General features: G+C 37.7%; 1 protein-coding gene across 4 annotated transcripts in view; it reads left to right on the top strand.

The window, feature by feature from the left end:
- ITPR1 (inositol 1,4,5-trisphosphate receptor type 1) overlaps nt 1-24353 on the top strand; it is a 305443-nt gene that overhangs the window by 146649 nt on the left and 134441 nt on the right. For all 4 annotated transcript variants that reach the window (XM_070738264.1, XM_070738266.1, XM_070738262.1 and 1 more), the window contains 15 exons: nt 1240-1393; nt 3246-3433; nt 3775-3910; nt 5145-5196; nt 7302-7470; nt 7562-7732; nt 8858-8923; nt 10080-10187; nt 12005-12130; nt 13243-13443; nt 15054-15305; nt 16691-16816; nt 19517-19645; nt 21903-22023; nt 23155-23339. In XM_070738264.1, coding sequence (XP_070594365.1) covers nt 1240-1393; nt 3246-3433; nt 3775-3910; nt 5145-5196; nt 7302-7470; nt 7562-7732; nt 8858-8923; nt 10080-10187; nt 12005-12130; nt 13243-13443; nt 15054-15305; nt 16691-16816; nt 19517-19645; nt 21903-22023; nt 23155-23339 — 2184 coding nt within the window. The remainder of the gene's footprint in view (nt 1-1239; nt 1394-3245; nt 3434-3774; nt 3911-5144; nt 5197-7301; nt 7471-7561; nt 7733-8857; nt 8924-10079; nt 10188-12004; nt 12131-13242; nt 13444-15053; nt 15306-16690; nt 16817-19516; nt 19646-21902; nt 22024-23154; nt 23340-24353) is intronic.

Below are 24353 nucleotides of genomic sequence, written 5' to 3' on the forward strand. Positions count from 1 at the left end.
GGCTCACAACAAGAATAACAATAACAGTATAGTACAAATCTAATAGTTAAAACCAAAATTAAAATCCCACCATCATTAAAAAACAATCAACACTACACAATCATACCATGCTCAAATCTTATTAGTCAGAGGGGGGTGCAGTAGTCTCCCCATGCCTGGCAACATAAATGAGTCTTCAAAGTCTTGTGAAAGGCGAGGAGGGTGGGAGCAGTTCGAATCTCTGGGGGGAGTTGATTCCAGAGGGCTGGGGCCGCCACAGAGAAGGCTCTTCCCCTGGGTCCCGCCACACGACATTGTTTAGTTGACGGGACCTGGAGAAGGCCGACTCTGTGGGACCTAATCGGCCACTGGGATTCATGTGGCAGAAGGCGGTCCCGTAGGTATTCTGGTCCACTGCCATGTAGGGCTTTATATGTCATTACCAACACTTTGAATTGTGACCAGAAACTAATCAGCAACCAGTGCAGGCTGCGGAGTGTTGACGAGACATGGGCATATCTAGGAAAGTCCATGATTGCTCTCGCGGCTGCGTCTTCACGATCTGAAATTTCCAAACACTCTTCAGAGGTAGCCTCACGTATTAAAATATATTTACTATTAATAAACAACCCCCTCAACATCAGAGAACCTAAATTATCTAGAATTAAAAAATCAGCTCTCAAAAATAAGAAGTATAAAATCTAGAAAAACATGTAGGGGCACTGATTACTCAGTACTATAGCATTGGTATGTATTTTAGAAGAAGGATATTTAGAAACTTATCATTTTGCATACAAATATACTGCTCAAAAAAATAAAGGGAACACTTAAACAACAGAATATAACTCTAAGTAACTCAAACGTCTGGGAAATCAAACTGCCCACTTAGGAAGCAACACTGACAATAAATTTCATTTGTACAGAACAATGGGAGTATTCAATGAGAATATTTCATTCACTCAGATCTAGGATGTGTTATTTGAGCAGTGTATTATATCTATATTTATTTATTTGTCAGATTTAAGAACTTCTTATCTCCCTTACAGAAAAATTCTGGGTGGCGTGTAATAAAATATTAAAAGCATAACAATAGTATATAAAATTTCATTGAGGCAAGGAATGTCAAGAATTAATTAAAAGGCAGGAGAGAATTCTCAGGGCTGACTTTGGTCAGGCAATTTTATGAATTTTAAAAAGAATATTGTGTTTGTAAAAGAAAAATCTAGTTCAACTGATTATTTTTCCTTCTTTTAAAAACAGGTTGTGAACTTAGCTCGAAATCTGATATATTTTGGCTTCTATAATTTTTGTGATCTTCTAAGACTAACAAAAATTCTCTTGGCTATTCTGGACTGTGTTCATGTTGCAACTATTTTCCCTGTTACAAAGGCAACAAAAGGGGAAGAAAGTAAAGGTAAGATAGGCAAGGAAAAGTGGAGGAGATGTTGAGAGCCATTTGATCCATCAGATAAGAGGATGGCAATGTCTTTAGGACAGGTGCAGTATTACATTGCTGTCCACAATAACTTCACATTAAGAATCAGGATAGTATTTCCTTCAAATGCAATCTAATTTTGTTTGCATTATTCAGAGATGTAAGTTTATGAGACACAAAATCTTGCAGTTACAATCTTGAGAGTTTGAAATTATGTGTTTTAGTAAGAAACAAACAACATTCCTTGAATGGCAATTTGTGGGAGTATCTTGCAAAATGCCAGTGGTACATTTAATTCCATGTAAAAATAAACCACTCTTCTTTGTGGCATTCTATGGACCCTTCTGAACACAATCTTCCCTAGGATTCTTGAACTAGTATAACAAAACCCAAAGAGAATTTATGAAAGAAACAAAAGGTCAATGCTTTAAAATGATTGAAGTTTTAATAGATGTTTTATAGCTGCAGTTTCTTATTTACAATGCATATATCAAATTATTAAAGTTGGCAAAAAATATTATTTTTAGCATCTGAGTCAGCTTTTTGTGCATAATTAGATAATACAAAAGATGGCATTGTTATACTTCAAATGTATAGAACAAACGTAAGTTCTACAACAGTGAGATGAGGTTTCCCTTATGCAACTCTAGTTTTGCATAGTTTTAGTCATGTTTGAGAGCCAGTTTGGTCTAGGCTAGAAAACAGAAGACTGTGAGTTTTAGTCCTGCCTTAGATATGAAAGATGACTGAATGATTTTAGGCCAGTCAATTCCTCTTAGCCCAACTCATCTCATCTCACCGGGTATTTATTTGTTTGTTTGTTTGTTTATTTGTTTGTTTATTATGTATGCCGCCCCTGTCCGTAGACTCGGGCTGCTCACAACAACAATAAAACAATATATAACAAATCTAATAATTTAAAATCACGAAAAACCCCGTATTAAAAAGCAAAGAACATACACACATAGATACCATGCATAAACTGTATAGGCCCGGGGGAGGTGTCTCAATTCCCCGAAGCCTGACAGCAGAGGTGGGTTTTAAGAAGTTTACGAAAGGCAAGGAGGGTGGGGGCAATTCTAATCTCCAGTGGGAGCTGGTTCCAGAGGGTCCAGGCCACCACAGAGAAGGCTCTTCCCCTGGGTCCTGCCAAACGACATTGTTTAGTCGACGGGACCCGGAGAAGGCCAACTCTGTGGGACCTAACCGGTCACTGGGATTCGTGCGGCAGAAGGCGGTCCCGGAGATATTCTGGTCCGATGCCATGAAGGGCTTTATAAGTCATAACCAACACTTTGAATTGTGACCGGAAACTGATAAGCAACCAATGCAGACTGCGGAGTGTTGGTGTTACATGTGCATACCTAGGGAAGCCCATGATTGCTCTCGCAGCTGCATTCTGCACGATTTGAAGTTTCTGAACATTCTTCAGAGGTAGCCCCATGTAGAGAGCATTACAGTAGTCGAACCTCGAGGTGATGAGGGCATGAGTGACTGAGTAGTGAGTCCCGGTCCACATAGGGCCACAACTGGTGCACCAGGCGAACCTGGGCAAACGCCCCCCTCGCCACAGCTGAAAGATGGTTCTCTAATGTAAGCTGTGGATCGAGGGGGACGCCCAAGTTGCGGACTCTCTCTGAGGGGGTCAATAATTCCCCTCCCCAGTGTTATGGACAGACAGATAGAATTGTCCCTGTTGTTGTTGTCAGAAAAATAGGAGGAGGGAAGAGTATTAGGTATGTTTACCATCTTTAATTGTGGGAATAAACAAACAAACAAATAAATATGCAAATATAAAATATTTTCCTGTGGTATTTATCTGTTTCTGAAGGGAGCAATGTGATGAGGTCGATCCATGGTGTTGGAGAGCTCATGACACAAGTGGTACTCAGAGGTGGTGGGTTCTTGCCTATGTCCCCCTTGGCTGCTATCCCGGAAGGTAACGTGAAGCAAGTGGAACCCGAGAAAGAAGACATCCTGGTAATGGATACCAAACTGAAAATAATTGAAATCCTCCAGGTATACTAAAGATGACACGGCATGGACAGTTTTGCTGATGTCAATTCATTCTTATATGGTTTACAACTCTTGAAGCCTTCTTGGCTATTTTGTTGCAGTGGGCTTTGGCACTTAAATCTTTTGTTATTAGTATACCGAGGTCTTTAACCGAGGTCTTTAACCGAATGGGGGTTATTTGTTTTTATATCATGTGTTTCTGGCTAAGGTTCGCTGATATGTTAACTGTGTCAAATCTAAGATCCATCAAATGTTTATGCTCATTTGTCTCTTGGAACACAATCTGGATAACATTGCATTATTAATATTGTTTTCATTTTTGTTCAAATGTTGGAACCCTCCAGTTTATTCTGAATGTGAGATTGGATTACCGAATCTCATGCCTTCTGTGTATATTTAAACGAGAATTTGATGAAAGCAATGCACAGACACCTGATTCACCTTCAGGGAGCAATAATCAAGAAATGCCAAATGTACCAGGTCAGTAATTTGCATATTGCTGTATTACAGAGTATGAGAAATCATTTTTCATCTTTTGTTGTCTTACAGAGTATGAGAAACCATCTACTGTTTTCTCTCTCTCGATGATGATGATGTATCCCCTCTAGTGAGATCCCTCAACTCATCAAAAGAGGCAATAGAGAAAGTATAGGCCCATTATTTTTAAGATTTATGAGATGGTTTTAAGGCTGTTGGTGGTGCATTTTGTGTCACAAAAGCTTAAATACTGTATATCCATTTTCATCTTGATGTTTTGCATTAACATTTGAAGTACATTTTGGCAGTTTTTTTCCCACTGACTTTTTTTATGACAGGCATGGATATTTTTATTTTGTCTAGCACAAGATTGTCACATTCTTTTCCAGTCTAACACACTGAAAATGTCATGTAATATTAATTTTATTCAGTAAAAATAGCAATACTTTGTAGGCTATTTCTTGTGGCAACTAATAACTAGAGCAGCTCAGAATAAAATAAAGTAACATCCATTATATTTTCTAAGCAAAGTAGAAATTACGGAAATTTGCTACCATATTGTATATTGCAAAAGATGTAAATGTGGGTCAAATTAAAATTTCGTGTACCTTTGGGCTGGTATTGAGAGTTGCAGTCTCTAGTGGGACTAGAACCATGGTGGTGAACCTATGGCACGCGTGGCATTAGGTGCATGTGCATGCATAGCAAAGCTGAACTAGGATGATAGCTTGCAAGCGCATAGAGAGGGTGCTGCGTGCCACCTCTGGCATGAATGCAATAGGTTCGCCATACATCTACTGTTTATATATTCTGTGTATATCCATAAACTCAGTATCTTTTCATATATTAATTCATGAATGAATGATATTGGGGGGAAAGCACAGATGGGTAATGTACAAGTTGCTTATTCCTCTTCTGCTGAACTGGGAAAATGACAAGCATATGTTTTAAAATATATATTTTTTTAAAAAAATAGAGCATCATCTGCCACTACCTCCCTGTCTTAGTATAAACTGTTCCATTAAGCAATTTCTGTGCAACCTGTTTGCTTAATTTATGTAATGCTTTTTTCAGTTTTGTAGCAGAGAAAACAGCCTTGCTTGTTAAGTGTAGGTTCTTACAATTCACTTATTTTATTCTACAGAAAGGGAAAGAAGTGGTGACTTGATTTGAATTATTGTTTCATTGTTCTGAAATCAGCACAGACCACATTACCATATGTGTTTTTCCTTTACAGGTGCTCTTGACTTTGAAAATATTGAAGAACAAGCAGAAGGGATATTTGGAGGCAGGAAAGTAAACTATGGCAATTTGTATTATTTTGTTCTCAAATATATGTAAAATATTTGAAAGAATAGTAGATCCTTGGAACAAACTTCCAGCAGACGTGGTTGGTAAATCCACAGTAACTGAATTTAAACATGCCTGGGATAAACATATATCCATCCTAAGATAAAATGCAGGAAATGGTATAAGGGAAGACTAGATGTACCATGAGGTCTTTTTCTGCCCTCAATCTTCTATGTTTCTAAGTTAGAACATACCCCTGGGTATGGGTATGTATGTACAGGTAGTCTTTGACTTACCATAATTCATTTAGTGACCATTCTGAGTTATAATGGCACTTAAAATATGATTTATGACTGTTTTTCACAGTTATGATCTTTGCAACATTCTCATGTTCATGTGATCAAAATTCAGATGCTTGGCAGCTGGTTCATTGCTGTGTCCCAAAGTCATAGAGCCTTTTGCAACCTTCTGACAAGCAAGATCAATGGAGAAGGCAGAATCACTGAACTACTGAGTCATTAACTTATCAACTCCATTGATTCACTTAACAACTGTTACAACAAAGGTTGTAAAATGGGGCCAAACTCACTTAACAAATGCTTCATTTAACAACAGAAATTTTGGACTCGGTGATAAGTCAAGGACTACCTGTAGATATGTGTGTTTGGTGTGTATGTGTGGGTCTGAGTGTCGTTCCTGTCCTTGCCCCAGCTCCTGCTCAACTAGCGGTTCAAAAACATGCAGATGCAAATAGATAGGTAGGTACCATTTTGGTGGTAAATTAACAGCGTGTGGCATGGCATTTAGTCATGCTGGCCACATGACCATAGAAATGTCTTTGGACAATGTTGGCTCCTTTGGCTAAGTTATGAAGATGAGCACTACCCCCTAGAGTCAGTCACAATTGGACAGGGGAAACCTTTACTTTTACTTTATATACGATATACCAATTAGAAATGGGAAAAAGTAGAGAAAAGAATATTAGATCTATTCCAGGTGGATGAAAGGAAGTTGGGAAATTCAACGATTTTTAAAGGAGAACGTTGGCCTTCTGACACCATGTTTTCTCCTTTATATTCCACAGGTTGTGGTATCTATGCTAGTTCTTATTCAAGTCTTTTCTTGTATGATGTTTTCAGCTTCATTATCAAGGAGCCCTTTCTTATTAATACAAATATAATTTCTAAGAAATGAATAGTGCTCTCCTGCAAGTTATGTTTCAATTATTTTATTCTCTTTAATGGGCTTTTCTTTTTTGTGTGTGGTTGTCTTTATACTGTTTTTTTTCCTTTTTAATTCTGTAAGGCATTCAGAGTTACAAAATTGAGTATAGGTGGATATAAACATTTAATAAGCAAACAAATAATATTGGCCATGCCAATGCTTAGATCTTTCCTTTAGTTGTTTCAGTTCATTACATTTAAATGAGTTCAGTTGTAGATTTAGTCTGTTTTCTTCAGTTCTCTTATCTTGTTCTTTCCTTTACTAGAAGAATACACACAGGGGATTTTTGTATCTAAGTAGTAGAGGTTATATATGCTTCATCAATTAAAAAAAAAGCAAACAGCTTTAGAGGGAGACTGAACAAGAGGATGCTGTAGTTTAGGACCATCTTTTATTGTTTGCTGCAATGTTGGGTCATATTCTATACCACAGAATACAATGATGAATGGGGATCAGGCTACTTCTGCTGATCACCGTCTGCCAGCAGTTTGGCAGATCATATCTTACCAGGCTTAAGGTTGACTCAGCCTTCCATCCTTCCGAGGTCGGTAAAATGAGGAGCCAGATTGTTGGGGGCAATATGTTGATTCTGTAAACTGCTTAGAGATGGCTGTAAAGCACTGTGAAGCAGTATATAAGTCTAAATGCAGGTGCTTGGTGTTGAGAGAAGTATGAAGGGAGAAAGTTTCTAATGAAGAAGCTGTCATCCATTTTCTAGTGGTGATTGAATACCTGACTTTGTATCCAATTTTAATTTATAGTGCTCTTTTTCTCCTAACCACCAGATGAAGTACAGTCAGGGAAACTGGGTTGTCCTTAAGCTTACATAAAAAAATAAGAGTTCTTACTTTTGTTTTAATGTGGCTATATTTTGTGTTTTCAGTGAAGAGAATACACCACTAGATTTGGATGATCATGGTGGCAGAACGTTCCTAAGAGTTTTGCTCCACCTAACAATGCATGACTACCCTCCACTAGTATCTGGGGCACTTCAGCTACTCTTCAGACACTTTAGTCAGAGGCAAGAAGTCCTCCAGGCTTTTAAACAGGTAAATGCAGTTGTGTGGTGTTCTTCTCTGTTTGCTTTGAAATGTGTAGAGCAAGGGCATATTGCCACTAACCATTTTCAATTCATGTAAGGTTCAACTCCTTGTTACCAGCCAAGACATTGATAATTACAAGCAGATAAAGCAAGATTTGGATCAGCTGAGGTCCATTGTTGAAAAATCAGAACTTTGGGTATACAAAGGACAGGGGCCTGATGAAGCTGCAGACGTGACAACAGGAGAAAATGAACATAAGAAGAAGGAGGTAAGAAGAAGAACTTTTATCAATCCTGCTTAAGAGCTGCAGTGTGCCTTTCTGGCTTGGAATATTAGTCACAGCCTAACTTTGATAACTATAAAAATATTAAGAATCAGTATAATATAGACAGTACAGTGGTATCTCTGCTTATGAACTTAATTTGTTCCGTGACCAGGTTCTTAAGTAGAAAAATTTGTAAGAAGAAGCAATTTTTCCCAGAGGAATCAATGTAAAAGCAAATAATGTGTGCGATTAGAGAAACCACAGGGAGGGTGGAAGCCCTGTTTCTTCCCAGGAGATTCCTAGAGAGGCCCCATGGAGGCTTCTCCCCGCCTTTTCCGGCCCTGTTTCCTCCCAAGAATTTCCTAGAGAGGCACCAGGGAGGCTTCTCCCTGCCTTTTCCGGTTACAGTTTCAGAGGCTCAGGTTTGTAAGTAGAAAATGGTTCTTGAGAAGAGGCAAAAAAATCTTGAACACCCGGTTCTTATCTAGAAAAGTTTGTAAGTAGAGACGTTCTTAGGTAGAGGTACCACTGCATTATATTTTTGAGAGTCCTAGTTTCTGTATAATCTGGATGTAGTTGAATGGATCTTCCGGTACGGTATGATATATTTTTTCCAAAAAACAAATAAATAGATAAAAAATGTTTTTGCTATTATTTTAATGAAATAAGCACTTTCTTGCTGCATAAAATGTATTGGCAGATCCGTATTAAGTCTTCAAAGGCTTGAAACAAATTATTTTTGAAATATGGACCCAAACTATTCCTATCTTCCAATCCCACCAAGTTTGATTACTAAGCCTTTGATTTAGCCAGAGGTCCCCCAGTTCTCTTCTTCTTTTCCAATATAGGTAAAAGTGATAATAACTGAGCCTAACTTCACAACTTCAAAGGCCATTCATACATTGAGGATGCCTTTAATAACTATTACTAGATAATTAATGATAGGATAGAAATCGATCATATATGAAGAAAAGAATCTTCATACATATATAAGATTTTGTGAAAACTTCCATCTGCCTTAGTAAATATTGGAAAGTTCTGGTAAGAAAAAAAATACTCAAAGTGTATATTCATGAACTCCAGGATTTAAAAAAGCCATTTAATGTATTGAACTTATTTGTCCCCTAGGAAGGTCGCAGCAAATCTTCTAAACCGGAAAGTACTAGTAGCTATAATTATAGGGTAGTGAAAGAGGTAAGATTCTCCCATTCCCAAATATCCATTTCTTCTGTATTCTTTTTTTATGTATACACTGAAGAATTTTAAATATATAACAGGGTAATTTTGTTTTTGTTTGAATGTAAAATATTCTTTGATTTAGTGAAGATAAAAAAGCAGTTATTGGAATACGTGGAGCTCTGTGGTTAAAGAGTTTGGTTCCTAAGGAATGATTAAATGGATAACAGTAACAGGGATAAATATTTGTTAACAATCTTAAAGATCATAACTCGGTATAACTAGATTTTAACAAGCTCAAGATGTGATAAATTAGGCAAATGAAGTGTTGATAATATGTGTGATCTGTATATGTTAATTTGCATTTCAATTGGGAAAATAGCTTTCAATTAATCCAAATATGTTCTCCCATGTTTGCTTGGGGCTTGCTGTATAATTTCTACCTTTAAAATATGTGTAGTATATGGTCAGGATTCTCTCTTGCCTCTCTCTTTCCTTTCCACATTTCAAAGAGAAAAAAAAAATAGGTTGACAGATTAAGCATTTTTCTCCATCATTCTGCTTCTCCAATTTTTGAAATGTAGACTTAATACACTAGAGAAGTTCCCTGAAGAAGGGCTCCAGTACATGTCCAAAAGACAAAACCCCTGGTTCCAGTGACCGACTCAGATTGGATCCTGTAAACCTGATATTGTTAGAGCAGGGGTCTTCAAACTTGGCAACATTAAGACTTGTCAACTTCAACTGCCAGAATTCTCCAGCTAGTATAGCATTCTGAGAGTTGAAGTCCACAAGTTTTAAAGTTGCCAAGTTTGAAGACCTCTGGTTTAGACCAGTGCAAATACAGTGTCAGCTTCTGGGAATGTTGATTTGTCCACGTGAAAATTCTGTGATTTGGATGAAGTTTTTTGCTGTATGTTTGTTACTGAAATATGAAGAGACAGCTTGTTTTCCTTGAATATAAAAACTGAAATGAGGGTCCAACATCGTTCTTTAGTTGTGGTAGCCACAATCCTAACCAAATTGCTGCCTCATTTAAACAGTTCATTTTCTGGGTTTTCTCTTAAAATTAAACTTTGTTTTGCATCATTTTTTGTTCTGTTGAAGAAAGTCATTTTTCTTCTGCTTTGTTTGGGGAGAAAAATCAGTTTCTAAAAGGAATATTTATTTGCAGATTTTGCTTCGCCTTAGCAAGCTTTGTGTCCAGGAGCAGCAGAGATTGCTTCGAAACATGGGGGCTCATGCGGTGGTACTGGAACTCTTACAAATCCCCTATGAGAAAGTGAGGTTTGCATGCATCTTTTACTTTAACTTTGTTTTTAATTCCATCTGAAGATGATCTCTTATAAAGGGCATTGAGCATCAAAGAAACTGCTGGTGTTAAATCTCTATAGCTTTGGAAGTGGTTTATTCATTTAATGCTTAGCAATAGCACTTAGACGTAGATATTTCTTAAAGTGTTTTACAAAGGTTTACAGAGTCAGCATAAGGCATTCCCATGTTACACCAACACTCCGCAGTCTGCATTGGTTGCCGATCAATTTCTGGTCACAATTCAAAGTATTGGTTATGACCTATAAAGCCCTTCATGGCATCGGACCAGAATATCTCTGGGACCGCCTTCTGCCGCACGAATCCCAGTGACCGGTTAGGTCCCACAGAGTTGGCCTTCTCCGGGTCCCGTCGACTAAACAATGTCATTTGGCGGGACCCAGGAGAAGAGCCTTCTCTGTGGCGGCCCCGACCCTCTGGAACCAGCTCCCCCCAGTTATCAGAGTTGCCCCCACCCTCCTTGACTTTCGCAAGCTCCTTTAAACCCACCTCTGTCGTCAGGCATGGGGGAATTGAAATTTTTTCCCCTTCCCCCTAGGCTTATAGAATTTATACATGGCATGCTTGTTTGTATGATTGGTCTCTTAAATTAGGGTTTTTAGATTATTTTTTAATATTAGAATTGTTACATTGTTTTCTTTATTGTTGTTAGCCACCCCGAGTCTTCGGAGAGGGGCGGCATACAAATCTAATAAATAAATAAATAAAATATTGCCCCCTCTGGGTCCTCATTTTACTGACCTTAGAAGGATGGAAGACTGGGTCAGCCTTGAACTGGTCAGGATCAAACTTCTGGCTGTAGGCAGAGTCAGCCTGCAATACTGCATTCCAGCCATTGTGCCACCACGGCTCTGTTGCTTATTGAAACAACACTGGACAGAATTTCTGCGAAAGCTTTCTCTATTTCAAGGATGAATAAAAGAAAAATCCAGGATAATTTGGGTTTTATTGAGAAGGAGATATAAATGTCCATGAAGTGTCTAAAGCAATGTGTGATCCTTCAGTTATGTATAGAAATTAATATTGTAATCTCTGTAGCTGATTTTATTCCCAATTTAAAACTGGTAAATGTATATAGCCTTTGACCATTCAATAAGAGAAGCAAAGCATCACAAAGGATGAATGGTAAGAAGTCGTCCAGAACAGTTGGGTCCTCTGAGTTTAAAACTGTTGAAAATGGAGGTGATCCAGTTCCCCTTCATTGGGCCAGTTGCTTTCTCTCAGTCCAACCATTTCATAAGATTAGAGTTATAGAGAAAAAAAGAGAAGGGAGCATTAGGTATCTATGATACCGTGACCAAAAATCCAACTCATGTAAGGGAATAAAGAATTTCTTACTAATGGTGTTTGAACGTTGTAACAATTATGTGCATACGGTATATATGTTGATTGCTAGCTAAATGGTATGAGGATCTTCAAAAGAGAACTGTGGAAATCTTGGCTAGAATAGTTTTAAAAGGTGCATCTATTCTTCCCATTAATAAAATGATCTGCGCTAATGTTTTATGAGCACAGACTGTTCTGTAATTGGCTATGAAATATTTAAAAACCTTGTATGTGACTGGTGATGCTAACATGCAATTTAATCCTTTAAATCTCACAGAACCTTACCCTGTTTTCTTTAATTTGCTTAATATAATTATTATGTACAGGCTTGGATTCTAATTGCCTAATCCCAATGTAAAACTATAAGATTAGTTCATCCTGAAGCTGTTGTATTCTTAATCCTCCTTTGGGAGATTTATTTTGTGTGTGCTATAATCACAGGCTGAAGATATACGCATGCAGGAGATCATGAAGCTGGCCCATGAGTTTCTACAGAACTTCTGTGCTGGCAATCAACAAAATCAGGCTTTGCTACACAAGCATATTAATCTGTTTCTCAACCCTGGGGTAAGAAACTATTCAATTAATGTCTATTCCATAAACCTGTTTTATATTTGTCCCAGGTTGTTGAGCTTTGAGTTGCAATGAATACATATCCAATTTTAAAGTCCCCATTTCTGCTTCATGCCAAAGCCTATGTTCCCAAGAATGGTATAGCACACCAACCGGGAATGGCTCATTTTCTGAGTGTTTCTTCCCCTCGCCCCCTTGCAAATGTGGCATACTCTGTTGAACAGGGTTGTCAGATTCCAGGCCCATAGGCCAGATGTGGCTGGCAAGATGCTTAGGTATGACCCGTGGGGACACCCTGGAAGCAGCGAAGACTAGTCTGCAAAAAGAGAGCCCTCTGCTACTTTCTAACAGCAAAAATGGAGCTTGGGGGGAGGGCCATTGCTTAGAGCTCTGGATAGCCTGTGCCACCTTTTGGGGGTCCTCCGTGTGGCTTAAGAGGGACGCGAGGTGCCTTTAGACTAGAGGACAAGGGTTTGGCCCTCTCCCTGGTCCACTGGAGACAATGGACCCCCCCCCCCCCAGCCCCAACCCTATGGCCAACACAGGTGCCCCTGGCATGAGTGATGTCAAGCTGGCCATGCCTACCCTGGCCACACCTTCGCAACCCCCCAAGATCAAACACAACCCTGATATGGCCCTCAATGAAATCAAGTTTGATGCCCCTGCTGTAGAAGATGACTAGGCTCAGCTTGAGATCAAATGTATCCCCAGTCATGAATCGCTTCATGCCTACAAGAGATCCAAGTCCAGCCTACGTTAAAATTTCATTGATTATCTACCATCAATTTGCTTGGACTGTTAGCAGTTCAAATGCTTGTAGAGAGTGTTAAGCTTGCAATAAATCTTTACATTCATTTGAACTGCCTGGATCTTCTGATATTCCTAGTGTTTGACATTCTGTCTTTCTTGGTGTAGATTTGTAATCTGTAGTAATCTGTAAAGAAATAATCCCCAAAAGCCGAAAGGTATGGATGAAGCTGTCTCATTAAATTAAAGGATGCCAAGATATTTGGAACACAAGATTTCTGAACTTTCTAAATTCAATATGCAGCACCTCTTGCTGGATGGTTCATATTGTTATCTTCTGTTGTTTTGCTCTTTAATAGATTCTGGAAGCCGTGACAATGCAGCATATCTTCATGAATAATTTCCAGCTTTGCAGTGAAATTAATGAGCGAGTGGTTCAACACTTTGTGCACTGCATCGAAACACATGGAAGGAATGTTCAGTACATTAAATTCCTCCAGACAATTGTTAAGGCTGAAGGGAAGTTCATTAAAAAATGTCAGGACATGGTCATGGCTGAGGTGAGAAATATGCATCTGTACTGCAAATTTATAGATATAAGATCAGTCTTAAGAAGCTCAGAACTATGAGAAACTAGCTAGTTATTAGAAAGCAACGTTCAGGAGTTGGTATTAAAATTTATGCTGGTACTATACAAGGTACAATAGTAATAAGGACTGGAACTAAACAATGTAATCATAAAACACAATGCCACTCAACTACATCCTCTAATGACAGCAATCCTGGCAGTCCCCATTTGCTTTTGTTAACTGAATGCCAGTGATCATTAGGCAAGGATTGCCCTGGTGCAAAGGGGCATGCATAAGTGCACAAGCGTGCCTCCCGTCCCCTGACCTATTGTCTCTTCTACAACTCTCTATCTTTTTCTTCTATCACTATATCTTTATCTCTTCTACTACTCTTCCTGTTTTATATTATTCCTACATCTTCTCCTCTATTCTTCCGTTGATTGATGTACTATGTGTATATCTCCTGTGACCTCATTGTGTTTTGAACTAACTAACTAACTAACTAACTAACTAACTAACTAACTAACTAACTAACTAACTAACTCAATCAATCAATCATTGCCATTCCCAGTCCCAAGCCTTGGTTAAAGAAAGGGAAGGGAAGATAAGCTCTTAAATTCCCACCACCTGCTTATAACCGAACCCACATCCTTGCCCTTTTGGCCATCATGCAGAGCTGCTCCTTGGCAGCATGGCATTGGGTCTGACAGCTTGGGGCCTTCAGCAATCTCATCCAGATGCTACTGCCCCTTTATGGTCTCCCTTGTTATTACAACTTTTATCACAGTTATTTAACCTAATGTTTCAATAGGTTGGGAAGTTAAAATAAAGGATAATATGTTATTTTTGTGTATCTGTTTTGTCTGTGAGAAAAACAGAGCTATAAAAAAACAAAGATCAGATGAAGTAATTTATTCTCTAAGGATTTTTTTTTTAAAAAAAATGATATTTAAAGAAATATCTTACTAACAAGAGCTATGTCAATTTCTTCTAAGACTGCAAGTCAATATCTTGTTTTAGATGTAATCTCACATTTTTCAGTATGTCTCTTCTGATTTTTTGCTAAGAGATGTACCTAGACTTGCTTTGTGTACTAAACTCAAGACTGTGTATTAATGGAATGGAATGGAATTCTTTTTTGGCCAAGTGTGATTGGACACACAAGAAATTTGTCATTGGTGTATATGCTCTCGGTGTACATAAAAGAAAAGATGTGTTAATTACTTAGGATTGAAGCCACCATACCAAATTTCTGTAACAAAAGATCCCATATTTACACACTTTCCCCAGACTACCATTATTCATAATATAAATTTAACAAACATAATCAAAATGTTGCAGTAGAAATGTATAAACTGTCAAAGAAAGATTGTAGCAGATAGTGGGTGCTGATTTGCTAGGAGCCTGTTGAACAGGGGTGTCAAACTCACGGCCTGCAGGCCAAATGTACCACACGCTGACCACGCCCACATCCGGTTTAGTGAAGAGGAAAAAAGTCACGATACATCATATGATGACACCGTGACAGTTCGACACCCCTGCTGTTGAATGTATATTTGTTCTTCATGTAGGATGGAAATATGACTCTCTTCTCTTGATAGTTGGTCAATGCAGGTGAAGATGTCCTTGTGTTCTACAATGACAGAGCCTCATTCCAAACATTAGTGCAGATGATGAGATCAGAACGGGACAGAATGGATGAAAACAGTGCTCTCATGTATCATATCCACTTAGTAGAATTGCTGGCTGTTTGCACCGAGGGCAAAAATGTCTACACCGAAATCAAGTGCAACTCTCTTCTCCCCTTGGATGACATTGTTAGAGTTGTAACCCATGAGGATTGCATACCTGAGGTAACATGCTGTTTTGCTCGTTCCCACTTGTTAGGCTTTGATGAACAACCGGGATTATGTCTTAATCAGGATAAGGAACTTGATGGAAGCTTTTATAATTTCTTTAATTTGTGGCAATGAAATGTTCATTGCCCTCTCCCCACTTTCCCCCAGGGGCGATATCGTCCCTCCTTACATCAAGGATTCAATTAAGGACAGATTACCATTTTCATTATACTTTAAACAAGAACAGATAATATCAAAAGCTCTTATTAGAAATTAATTCCCTTTTAGTAACTTCTAGTGCAACACGGAGAAGATTTTTCCATTTTCACAGATAGCTAAAGTAATGTTAAGGGTTTGGGTTGTTTTTTTTTCCAATTTATGATGTTTTCTTCAGTTTGGCCTTTGTTTTTTAGAAGGAATGTGCCTATAAGCATTTCCTTGGTATCTATCACACTTTTTAGCTTCTCAGTTAGTGAGAAACACTTTCTCAGCTACAAAATGTTGTATTTTGTATTTTATGGTTTACAGGAATAACTCTGAGCCTAGCAATCTCCTTAGAAAATAAACATGATTGATGGCAATCTTCTGGTTGTTTAAAATAAAGTTTTATAAATATTCATTCATTTATTCATTCATTCATTCATTCATTCATTCATTCATTCATTCATTCATTCATTCATTCATTGGATTTATATGCCACCCCTCTCTGAGGACTCATGGCACCACTTTGTACATAAATAATCCATGTTCAATTAAATTTTGATTTTGTTGTCATTAAGACTATCATGAACTGTATAATGCTACAAAAAACTCTATTAAGATTGTAAAAAGATGCTATTTAGTATTACATAGGTTATACATAAAATGTTACAGCTGTATCAGGACTAATATTTGTCTTTGATATATAAGAAGAAGGAATAGCTGTCACCTACCAAACATACCATGATTTTTATAAGGATTTTTGGATCTTATTTGTTTCAGACTGAAATACGGTACAATTGGCATTTAAATCCTGTTTGAAATTGCACCAAAAATAATTTGGTGTCTGCTTTCAGTAATAAATTTCTGCTGTCTCCCAGCTGCCTCACACCTCCTTTTTTGACAACAAAAAAAATCTCAGTTAAGCATTGTGAAGGCTAACTGCCATTTCTTTTCAGTCAAAGTCTAAAATGATGCTTTGAACTGGTTTGTGGTTTGCAACAACTAAACTAATGTTGATAATGATTAACAGATTAACTAAGCCAAATAATATTTTATAAAGATTAAAAAAAAGAATGTGGCAAGGAAGAGTTTTATATCTGGGATTGGAATTATTTATTTCCCATCACTGTCCAGACTTACCTGACAGTTTTAATCTATTTTTAGAAGGGTATATAAATTGTTTGATTTGTTATCTGCAGGTGAAAATAGCCTATATTAATTTCCTAAACCACTGCTATGTCGACACAGAAGTTGAAATGAAAGAGATTTATACGAGCAATCATATGTGGAAGCTCTTCGAAAATTTTCTTGTGGATATCTGTAGGGTAAGTGTTTGTTGCTGGAAATATAAAGCATAAATCATGCAAGCCTCATCTGAATGCTAGTTATAAAATGTCAATTTGGAAAGCACCGGAAAAATCATATCCATTGTTTCAGGTTTATTATCACTTTATTATATCTTTTATATACACTGAGAGCTTTTGCAGCAAAGACAAATTCCTTATGTGTCCAATCACACTTGTCCAATAAAGAATTCTATTCTATTTGAAACATTCTCTGTTACCTTATACATATATGGGAATTTACAATAGTAATTAATAACATTGGCTTTCCTCATATAATTACAGTGATAATACGTCTCTGTTTAGATTTCTATGTGGGTTTCCTATTTCTGAGGTTTGCAGCCCTCTAATCCTTGTGTAATTGCCCTCAGCTTCTAGTTTCTAGTTAACTTTTGATGCTATTGGTTTTCTGTTCTGAGGTAAGCATATGAGAAATTATATTTAGATTTATTATTAGAGTTGGAAGGGACCTTGCAGGTCATCTAGTCCAACACCCCACCCCACCCGCTCAAGCAGGAGTTCTTACACCATTTGACACAGATGGCAGTCTAATCTCCCTTTCGCACCGCTCCCCGCTCTCCGCTCTCCACTCTTCGCTGCAGACGTTCACGATATACTACTTTCTATAACTGTTCTCGCCTCCGCTCTTTTCTCCTCTCTCTTTGTCACCGACCACACCAGCCACACAGCACCAGATCCTCCATCAAGCTACCATCTCCTTCACACAGAACTTCCTCTTTTAGCTTTCTAACCGGCTGCGACTACTTCCGCCCACCATCAGCAACTTACTTTTCCCTTCAAAAAAAATGAAAAGCTCCGCTCTCCTCAATCGCCGCTCGTTAATCACAGGAGACTATATGAGTTCTCACAAAGCCGTTGTTTAGCACCTCTAGATCATTCTGGGTTAAGTAATATTTTTTTTAACCCAAAACCGCTGCTGCCGCCGCTCTATTTCTTTAACTTCCTTGATGACAGCTCAGTAAGCCAGGCCTTCGGGCTGAGGACAAACCCCGGCTTTTCCCCCCGCTCAACTACGGGGGTTTACCACCCGCTAAGGGAGGGGTTGCGACCCCCCCGTAACCAGATGCTTCCCCTAACTATAAATCTTCTCACCAAGAAGAATTAACACCACTAAGTGGTCTTTTAAGCGAGAAATCTCGAGTACAAACCAGGGGCTACTGATTTGCACGTCGCTTCAGCCTGGCTCCACCCCGGAAGCTCCGGCAGTCCAATCTCCCTTTAACGGTTGCAAGTGTTGGAGCTCTCACAACCTCCATTGACAAGCTGCTTCACTGGTTGATCGCTGTCACCATCAGAAAATTTCTTGTCATTTCCAGGTTGAATCTCTCCTTGGTCAGCTTCCATCCATTGTTCCTTGTTTGGCTTTCTGATGCCATAGGGAAGAGCCTGACCCCCTCCTCTCTGTGGCAGCCCCTCAAGTATTGGAACACTGCTATCATGTCACCCCAGGTCTTTCCCTTCGCCAGACTGACCAATCTCAATTCCTGCAGACGTTCTTCACATGTTTTGTTTTCCAGACCATTTATCATTCTGGTTACTCTTTTCTGCACTTCTCTGTTTTTTATTTATTTGTTTACTATTTATTATAAGCCTTTTTAAAATGCTTTTACTATAATTCCTGTTTTAGATACTGCTATTTTTGTCCATGTTGGGGGGAAAAGTGAAACAAAACAAGACAGAATAATAGAGTTGGAAGGGATCTTGGAGGTTTTCTAGTTCAACCCCCTTCTCAAGCAGGAGACGCTAGCATTTCAGACAAATGATTTGTTTGTTTATTTATTATTTATTTATTAGATTTTATCTATTATTTATTTATTTATTAGATTTCTATGCTGCCCTTCTCCAGCGTGGCTTACAACAAAACAAGTACAAATGTGCAAAAAATCTAACATTTAAAATTCTAAAAAGAAAAAGAAACATCAATCCATTGTAAATATATGCTAGTTGCTGAGCAACCTAATTTTGATTATGTGACCATAGAGATCAGGGGTCGGTTCTAATTTACCTTGCTGCTGGTTCGCTTCCTCCTGCGCCTCGTGGCTCTGTGCTTTACAGGGGCGTGCCATAGGGTGCCAAAAAAATCCTAATTTTTTTAAAAAGCCGAAAACAGGATGGTGACCACATGCACTGCAGGAAACTCAGCTTCTGAACATGCTCAGAAGAATTTTTTTTAACATTTTTTTTTTTTAAAGTCAAAAACAAGATGGTGACTGCAAGCACAGTGCTGGAAACTCGGGTTCTGTGCATGCTCAGAAGAAAAAAATAAAATTTAAAACATTCAATTGAAAATTAAAAAGAAGATGGCGGCGCCCATAGACCAAACCGGTTCCATGACATAATTGTGATGTCACCAGCGCGTCACTACCAGTTTGGGCGAACCGCTTCGAACTGGGAGGAACTCACTTCTGATAGGAATTCTATAAGTGTCGTAAGTGCAAGAATTGACCATAAGGCACATTGTTCTGTTGTAACTTCAAACAGTCATTGCATCAGTGATTGTAAGTTGAGAACTACCCATTCTCTCCCCAAATGTGATTTACATTCTTACAGAATATCTAAAAAAGTTATCTTCCTAGGCATATTAAATTTAACTGCTTGGTATTTGTGAGAGGATTAGAATTCTTGCATCATTTTGTTTTAACAGATTGCATTATTTTCCAGACTTGCAACAATACCAGTGATAGGAAGCATGCAGATTCTATATTGGAAAAATATGTTACTGAAATAGTGATGAGTATTGTTACTACCTTCTTCAGTTCTCCATTTTCAGACCAAAGCACAACTTTGCAGGTAAGAAAATAAATAGAAAATTTGCTTCCAGCTGTACGGATTCAGCTCCAGTGATCTTAGAAGCCGATTTCTTAGAAGAACTTGAACAATTAAAGATAAATAAGGCAATGGGTCCAGATGGCATCCACCCCAGAGTTCTTAAAGAACTCAGGTTTGTCATTGCTACCCCCCTGATTTGTTTAACCAATCCCTGTTAACAGGAGATGTTCCTGAGGATTGGAGAATGGCCAGTGTTGTGCCTATCCACAAGAAGGGCAGTAGAGAAGAAGCTGGTAACTACAGGCCAGTTAGCTTGACATCAGTTATAGTTAAAATGACGGAGACTCTACTCAGCACCTAAAAAACAATAATTTATTGGACCCAAATCATCATGGCTTTACTGAAGGCAAATCATGCCAGACTAATCTCATTGATTTCTTTGACTATGTCACAAAGGTGTTGGATGAAGGTGGTACAGTGGATATTGCCTATCTGGACTTCAGCAAAGCCTTTGATACGGTTCCACATAAAGAGCTGATAGATAAATTAGTAAAGATTGGACTTAATCTGCATAGTTCAGTGGATTTGCAGCTGGCTGAAGCGTAGACATCAGAGAGTTATTGTTAATGGCGAGTATTCTGAGCAGAGACAGGTTACAAGCGGTGTGCCATAATGGTCTGTTCTGGGTCCTATTCTTTTTAATATGTTTGTGAATGACATAGGGAAGGTTTGGTAGTGAAGGTTTGACTATTTGCCGATGACTCTAAAGTGTGCAATACGGTTGATATTCCTGGAGGTGTCTGTAATATGATAAATGATTTAGCTTTACTAGATAAATGGTCAAAGCAATGGAAACTACAGTTTAATGTTTCCAAATGTAAACTAATGCACTTGGGGAAAAGGAATCCTCAATCTGAGTATTGTATTGGCAGTTCTGTGTTAGCAAACACTTCAGAAGATAAGGATTTATGGGTGAGCAGTGTGGTCGGGCGGTAGGAAAAGCAAATAGGATGCTTGGCTGCATAGCTAGAGGTATAACAAGCAGAAAGAAGGAGATTGTGATCATGCTATATAGAGCGCTGGTGAGACCACATTTGGAATACTGTGTTCAGTTCTGGAGACCTCACCTACAAAAAGATATTGACAAAATTGAACAGGTCCAAAGACGGGCTACAAGAATGGTGGAAGGTCTTCAAGCATAAAACGTATCAGGAAAGACTTAATGAACTCAATCTGTATAGTCTGGAGGACAGAAGGAAAAGGGGGGACATGATCGAAACATTTAAATATGTCAAAGAGTTAAATAAGGTTCAGGAGGGAAGTGTTTTTAATAGGAAAGTGAACACAAGAACAAGGGGACACAATCTGAAGTTAGTTGGGGGAAAGATCAAAAGCAACATGAGAAAATATTATTTTACTGAAAGAGTAGTAGATCCTTGGAACAAACTTCCAGCAGACGTGGTTGGTAAATCCAGAGTAACTGAATTTAAACATGCCTGGGATAAACATATATCCATCCTAAGGTAAAATACAAAAAATAGTATAAGGGCAGACTAGATGGATCATGAGGTCTTTTTCTGCTATGTTTCTAAAATTAAAGTATGGTATGCAAATACCCTATTTTGGTCTTGGAACCTCTTCTGATATTTGTTAGTTATAAATTATGTCATTGTTTTTGGAGTTGGGAATAATTTCTGGAAAGATTGAATGGTAGGTAAAACAAAGTGGCTGATTGTTTCAATATTCCACATTTCCAAGAAGGATGCTTTCTGTAGAAGGGCAGGTGATTCCTACCTTCTAATTTTTAATGTTTAGCATAATTTTTAGTAATGTTGCAGAGCCATCTACTGGTCATTTCATTGCTTTCCTATGAGCAAATTCTGTTTATAAAATATGATCTATAACTTATTTGTAACCTAACTGATACACTAGCATTATTGAAACATGGTTTTTTTCATTGAAATTGGTCTTAACAAGAGTTACACAAAGAAATAGAACTAGATTTAGATACCACCCACAGCTTCCAATAGATTTTATTGCCTATTTTAGGGTAAGTATTTTAATATTACTTGATCATTTAAAAAAAAACATTGCAATTGGTTCAGTAGATAATAGTGCAACTATATATATCTTTAAAATGTTCTGGGTATCAAATCACTTTTCATGCTTGGTTGCACTTTTCATGCTTGGTCTTCACATTTATAGATCTCTATTTTTTTTTGTTACCTTCCTGTTTTTCCTTGAAATTGAAATGTACATATTCTTGGTGTCTTTTTAGACTCGCCAGCCAGTGTTCGTGCAACTTTTACAAGGTGTGTTTCGAGTGTATCACTGTAACTGGCTCATGCCCAGTCAAAAAGCATCAGTGGAAAGTTGTATCAGAGTACTTTCAGATGTAGGTAAGAAAACTATATTGATCTATTGACTTATTAATCAATTTTCTACCTGCTGCAATCTAAACAGATTAAATGGATTAGGACCACCAAAGGATATGATAGTACAAAATAAGCAATTCTATGATATATACTTAAGCCCACTTGCAACAATGACACGCCTTCATCTCCAAACATGCTCCAGAATAGTTCTATCTTCAGTTTCTTTTGAATAATTTTGGAATTTTGCTGGAGAGTGTTATGTAACATTGTAATGATTAAGCCATATACACTCTTTCTCTTCAATATATCTATCTATTATAAATATCTCAAGGGCTGCCACAAAGAAGAGGGAGTCAAGCTATTCTTGAAAGCACCTGAGGACAAGAAGCAAAGAATGGAAACTAATCAAGGAGAGAAGCAATCAGAATTAAGGAGAAATGTCTTGAAAATTAGAACAATTAATTAGATTGGAACAGTTAATCAGCTTCTAGTGTTGGAGCATGCACAACTTCTGGAGGCAGAGGAACATTGTTCCAACACTAGAAGTTTTAAAGAAGAGATTTGTATGAAATGGTACAGGGTTTCCTGCCTGAGCAGGGAGTTGGATTAGAAGACCCCCAAGGACCCTTCCAACTCTGTTATTCTAATTCTAATCTGACATCAAATATTCTTTCTTTTCATTGGCTACTTTAAATTAAGATGTTTGTATTAATAACTTGAAATACTGAGCATCAGAACATATTTCTACAAGTATTTTTAGCAGTCTAATCAAATATAAGTCTGTGCTATCTTTGGTTATAGAAACTTGTTAACTTGTGCGAATTGGGAAACGATCACAGGAATAGGCTGCGAGATATTCATATTTGGCTTGGGTTTCCCTTTGGTGTTCATTTGTCAAATTTAGATATTTCCCATTTCACTATCTAAATGACTCTGAGCAGTTTACAAATGAAACTTTGGTTGACCATTATAGGTACAGAATGCTGTACTAAAAGTGTTTTGCCTAATTGGAAGCTGCTGTAGCGTACGTGCAAATCCAGTGATATAAAAAATCAGTGTTCCCCTTTCATTTCTCAAGATGCAAATCTGGTTCATATCCTTCTGAAACGCATGTCATTGGCTAAAACAAATGACAGTGCATTATATATATTTCAGCAAAGAGCAGAGCGATTGCTATCCCAGTTGATCTTGACAGCCAGGTCAATAACCTCTTCCTGAAGTCTCACAATATAGTGCAAAAAACAGCAATGAACTGGAGGATGACAGCAAGAAACGCTGCTCGGAGAGATTCTGTGATGGCAGCGTCAAGGGATTATCGTAATATCATCGAGAGGTTGCAAGTGAGTATAATATCAATACCTGCTTTTTAAGCATTTAGGGGGTAGGTGATTTGTATGAAGAAATAGCAAGTCATTCCTTTGAGGTGGTCCAGGCAAGAAGCACCAACCGTGAATACTACCTTTATTGTAAAGTTACAGTAACAGAATCTTGCAAGATTGAAACTAACTCCCCACACATACACTTTCTGGGATGTTTGCCATTCTCCTGGTACTGTAAACTAAACTGCCTTTTATCTGATCTTTGTCTAGTCAGTGTCTTCTCCTGCTGTCTTAAATAATTTTTTTAAAATAAATTAAAAAAATATTTCCATTAAACAAATATTTATAACTTTAAGCATAATTGTGCTCATTTACATACTATTTGCATACCATAACATTACCAAATAAAATATATTCCATACATTTTAATTATACATTTCATTTCTACTTCTATTTTATCTCTTTTTTTTCCTAGTCTTGATCTGCTCCTGCCATTTCTTCCATATTACATAATATTTGTCCTTTCAATTAATTAGTCCATTTTGACACAGTCAAATACTTTTTTTATTAATAAGCCTCCAGAAGGTATTCTTTGTCTCCAACATTGTGCAAACACTATACTTGCTGCTGTTATTATATGTAACATAATATATATTATTTTTATATTATTCCTCCTTAATGATCCCTAACAAGACTAAATCTGGAACCTGTTATTTTCTGTATCCATCTGTGAATTTTTACCCAATATTTTTTTCTTTCTGAACATAGCCACTATGAATGATAAAAGGTACCTTGCTTTTGTCCACATTTCCAACAATCTGGTTCTAGGTTTGGGTAGCTCTTCACTAGTCTAGAAGGTGCCATGTACCATTGGTAAAACATTTTATACTGGTTCTCTTTGTAAATTGTGGATTTATTTATTTTTATTTATTTTTTATTTATTGATTGATTGATTTTGTCCAATACACAATGAGGGTTTTAGTGGGTATACACATAATTAAATACATGATGAAGATTATAGAGGAGATACTCATA

This window comes from Erythrolamprus reginae, chromosome 2 (genome assembly GCF_031021105.1).
Source record: "Erythrolamprus reginae isolate rEryReg1 chromosome 2, rEryReg1.hap1, whole genome shotgun sequence".
NCBI classification, from domain to species: domain Eukaryota; kingdom Metazoa; phylum Chordata; class Lepidosauria; order Squamata; family Dipsadidae; genus Erythrolamprus; species Erythrolamprus reginae.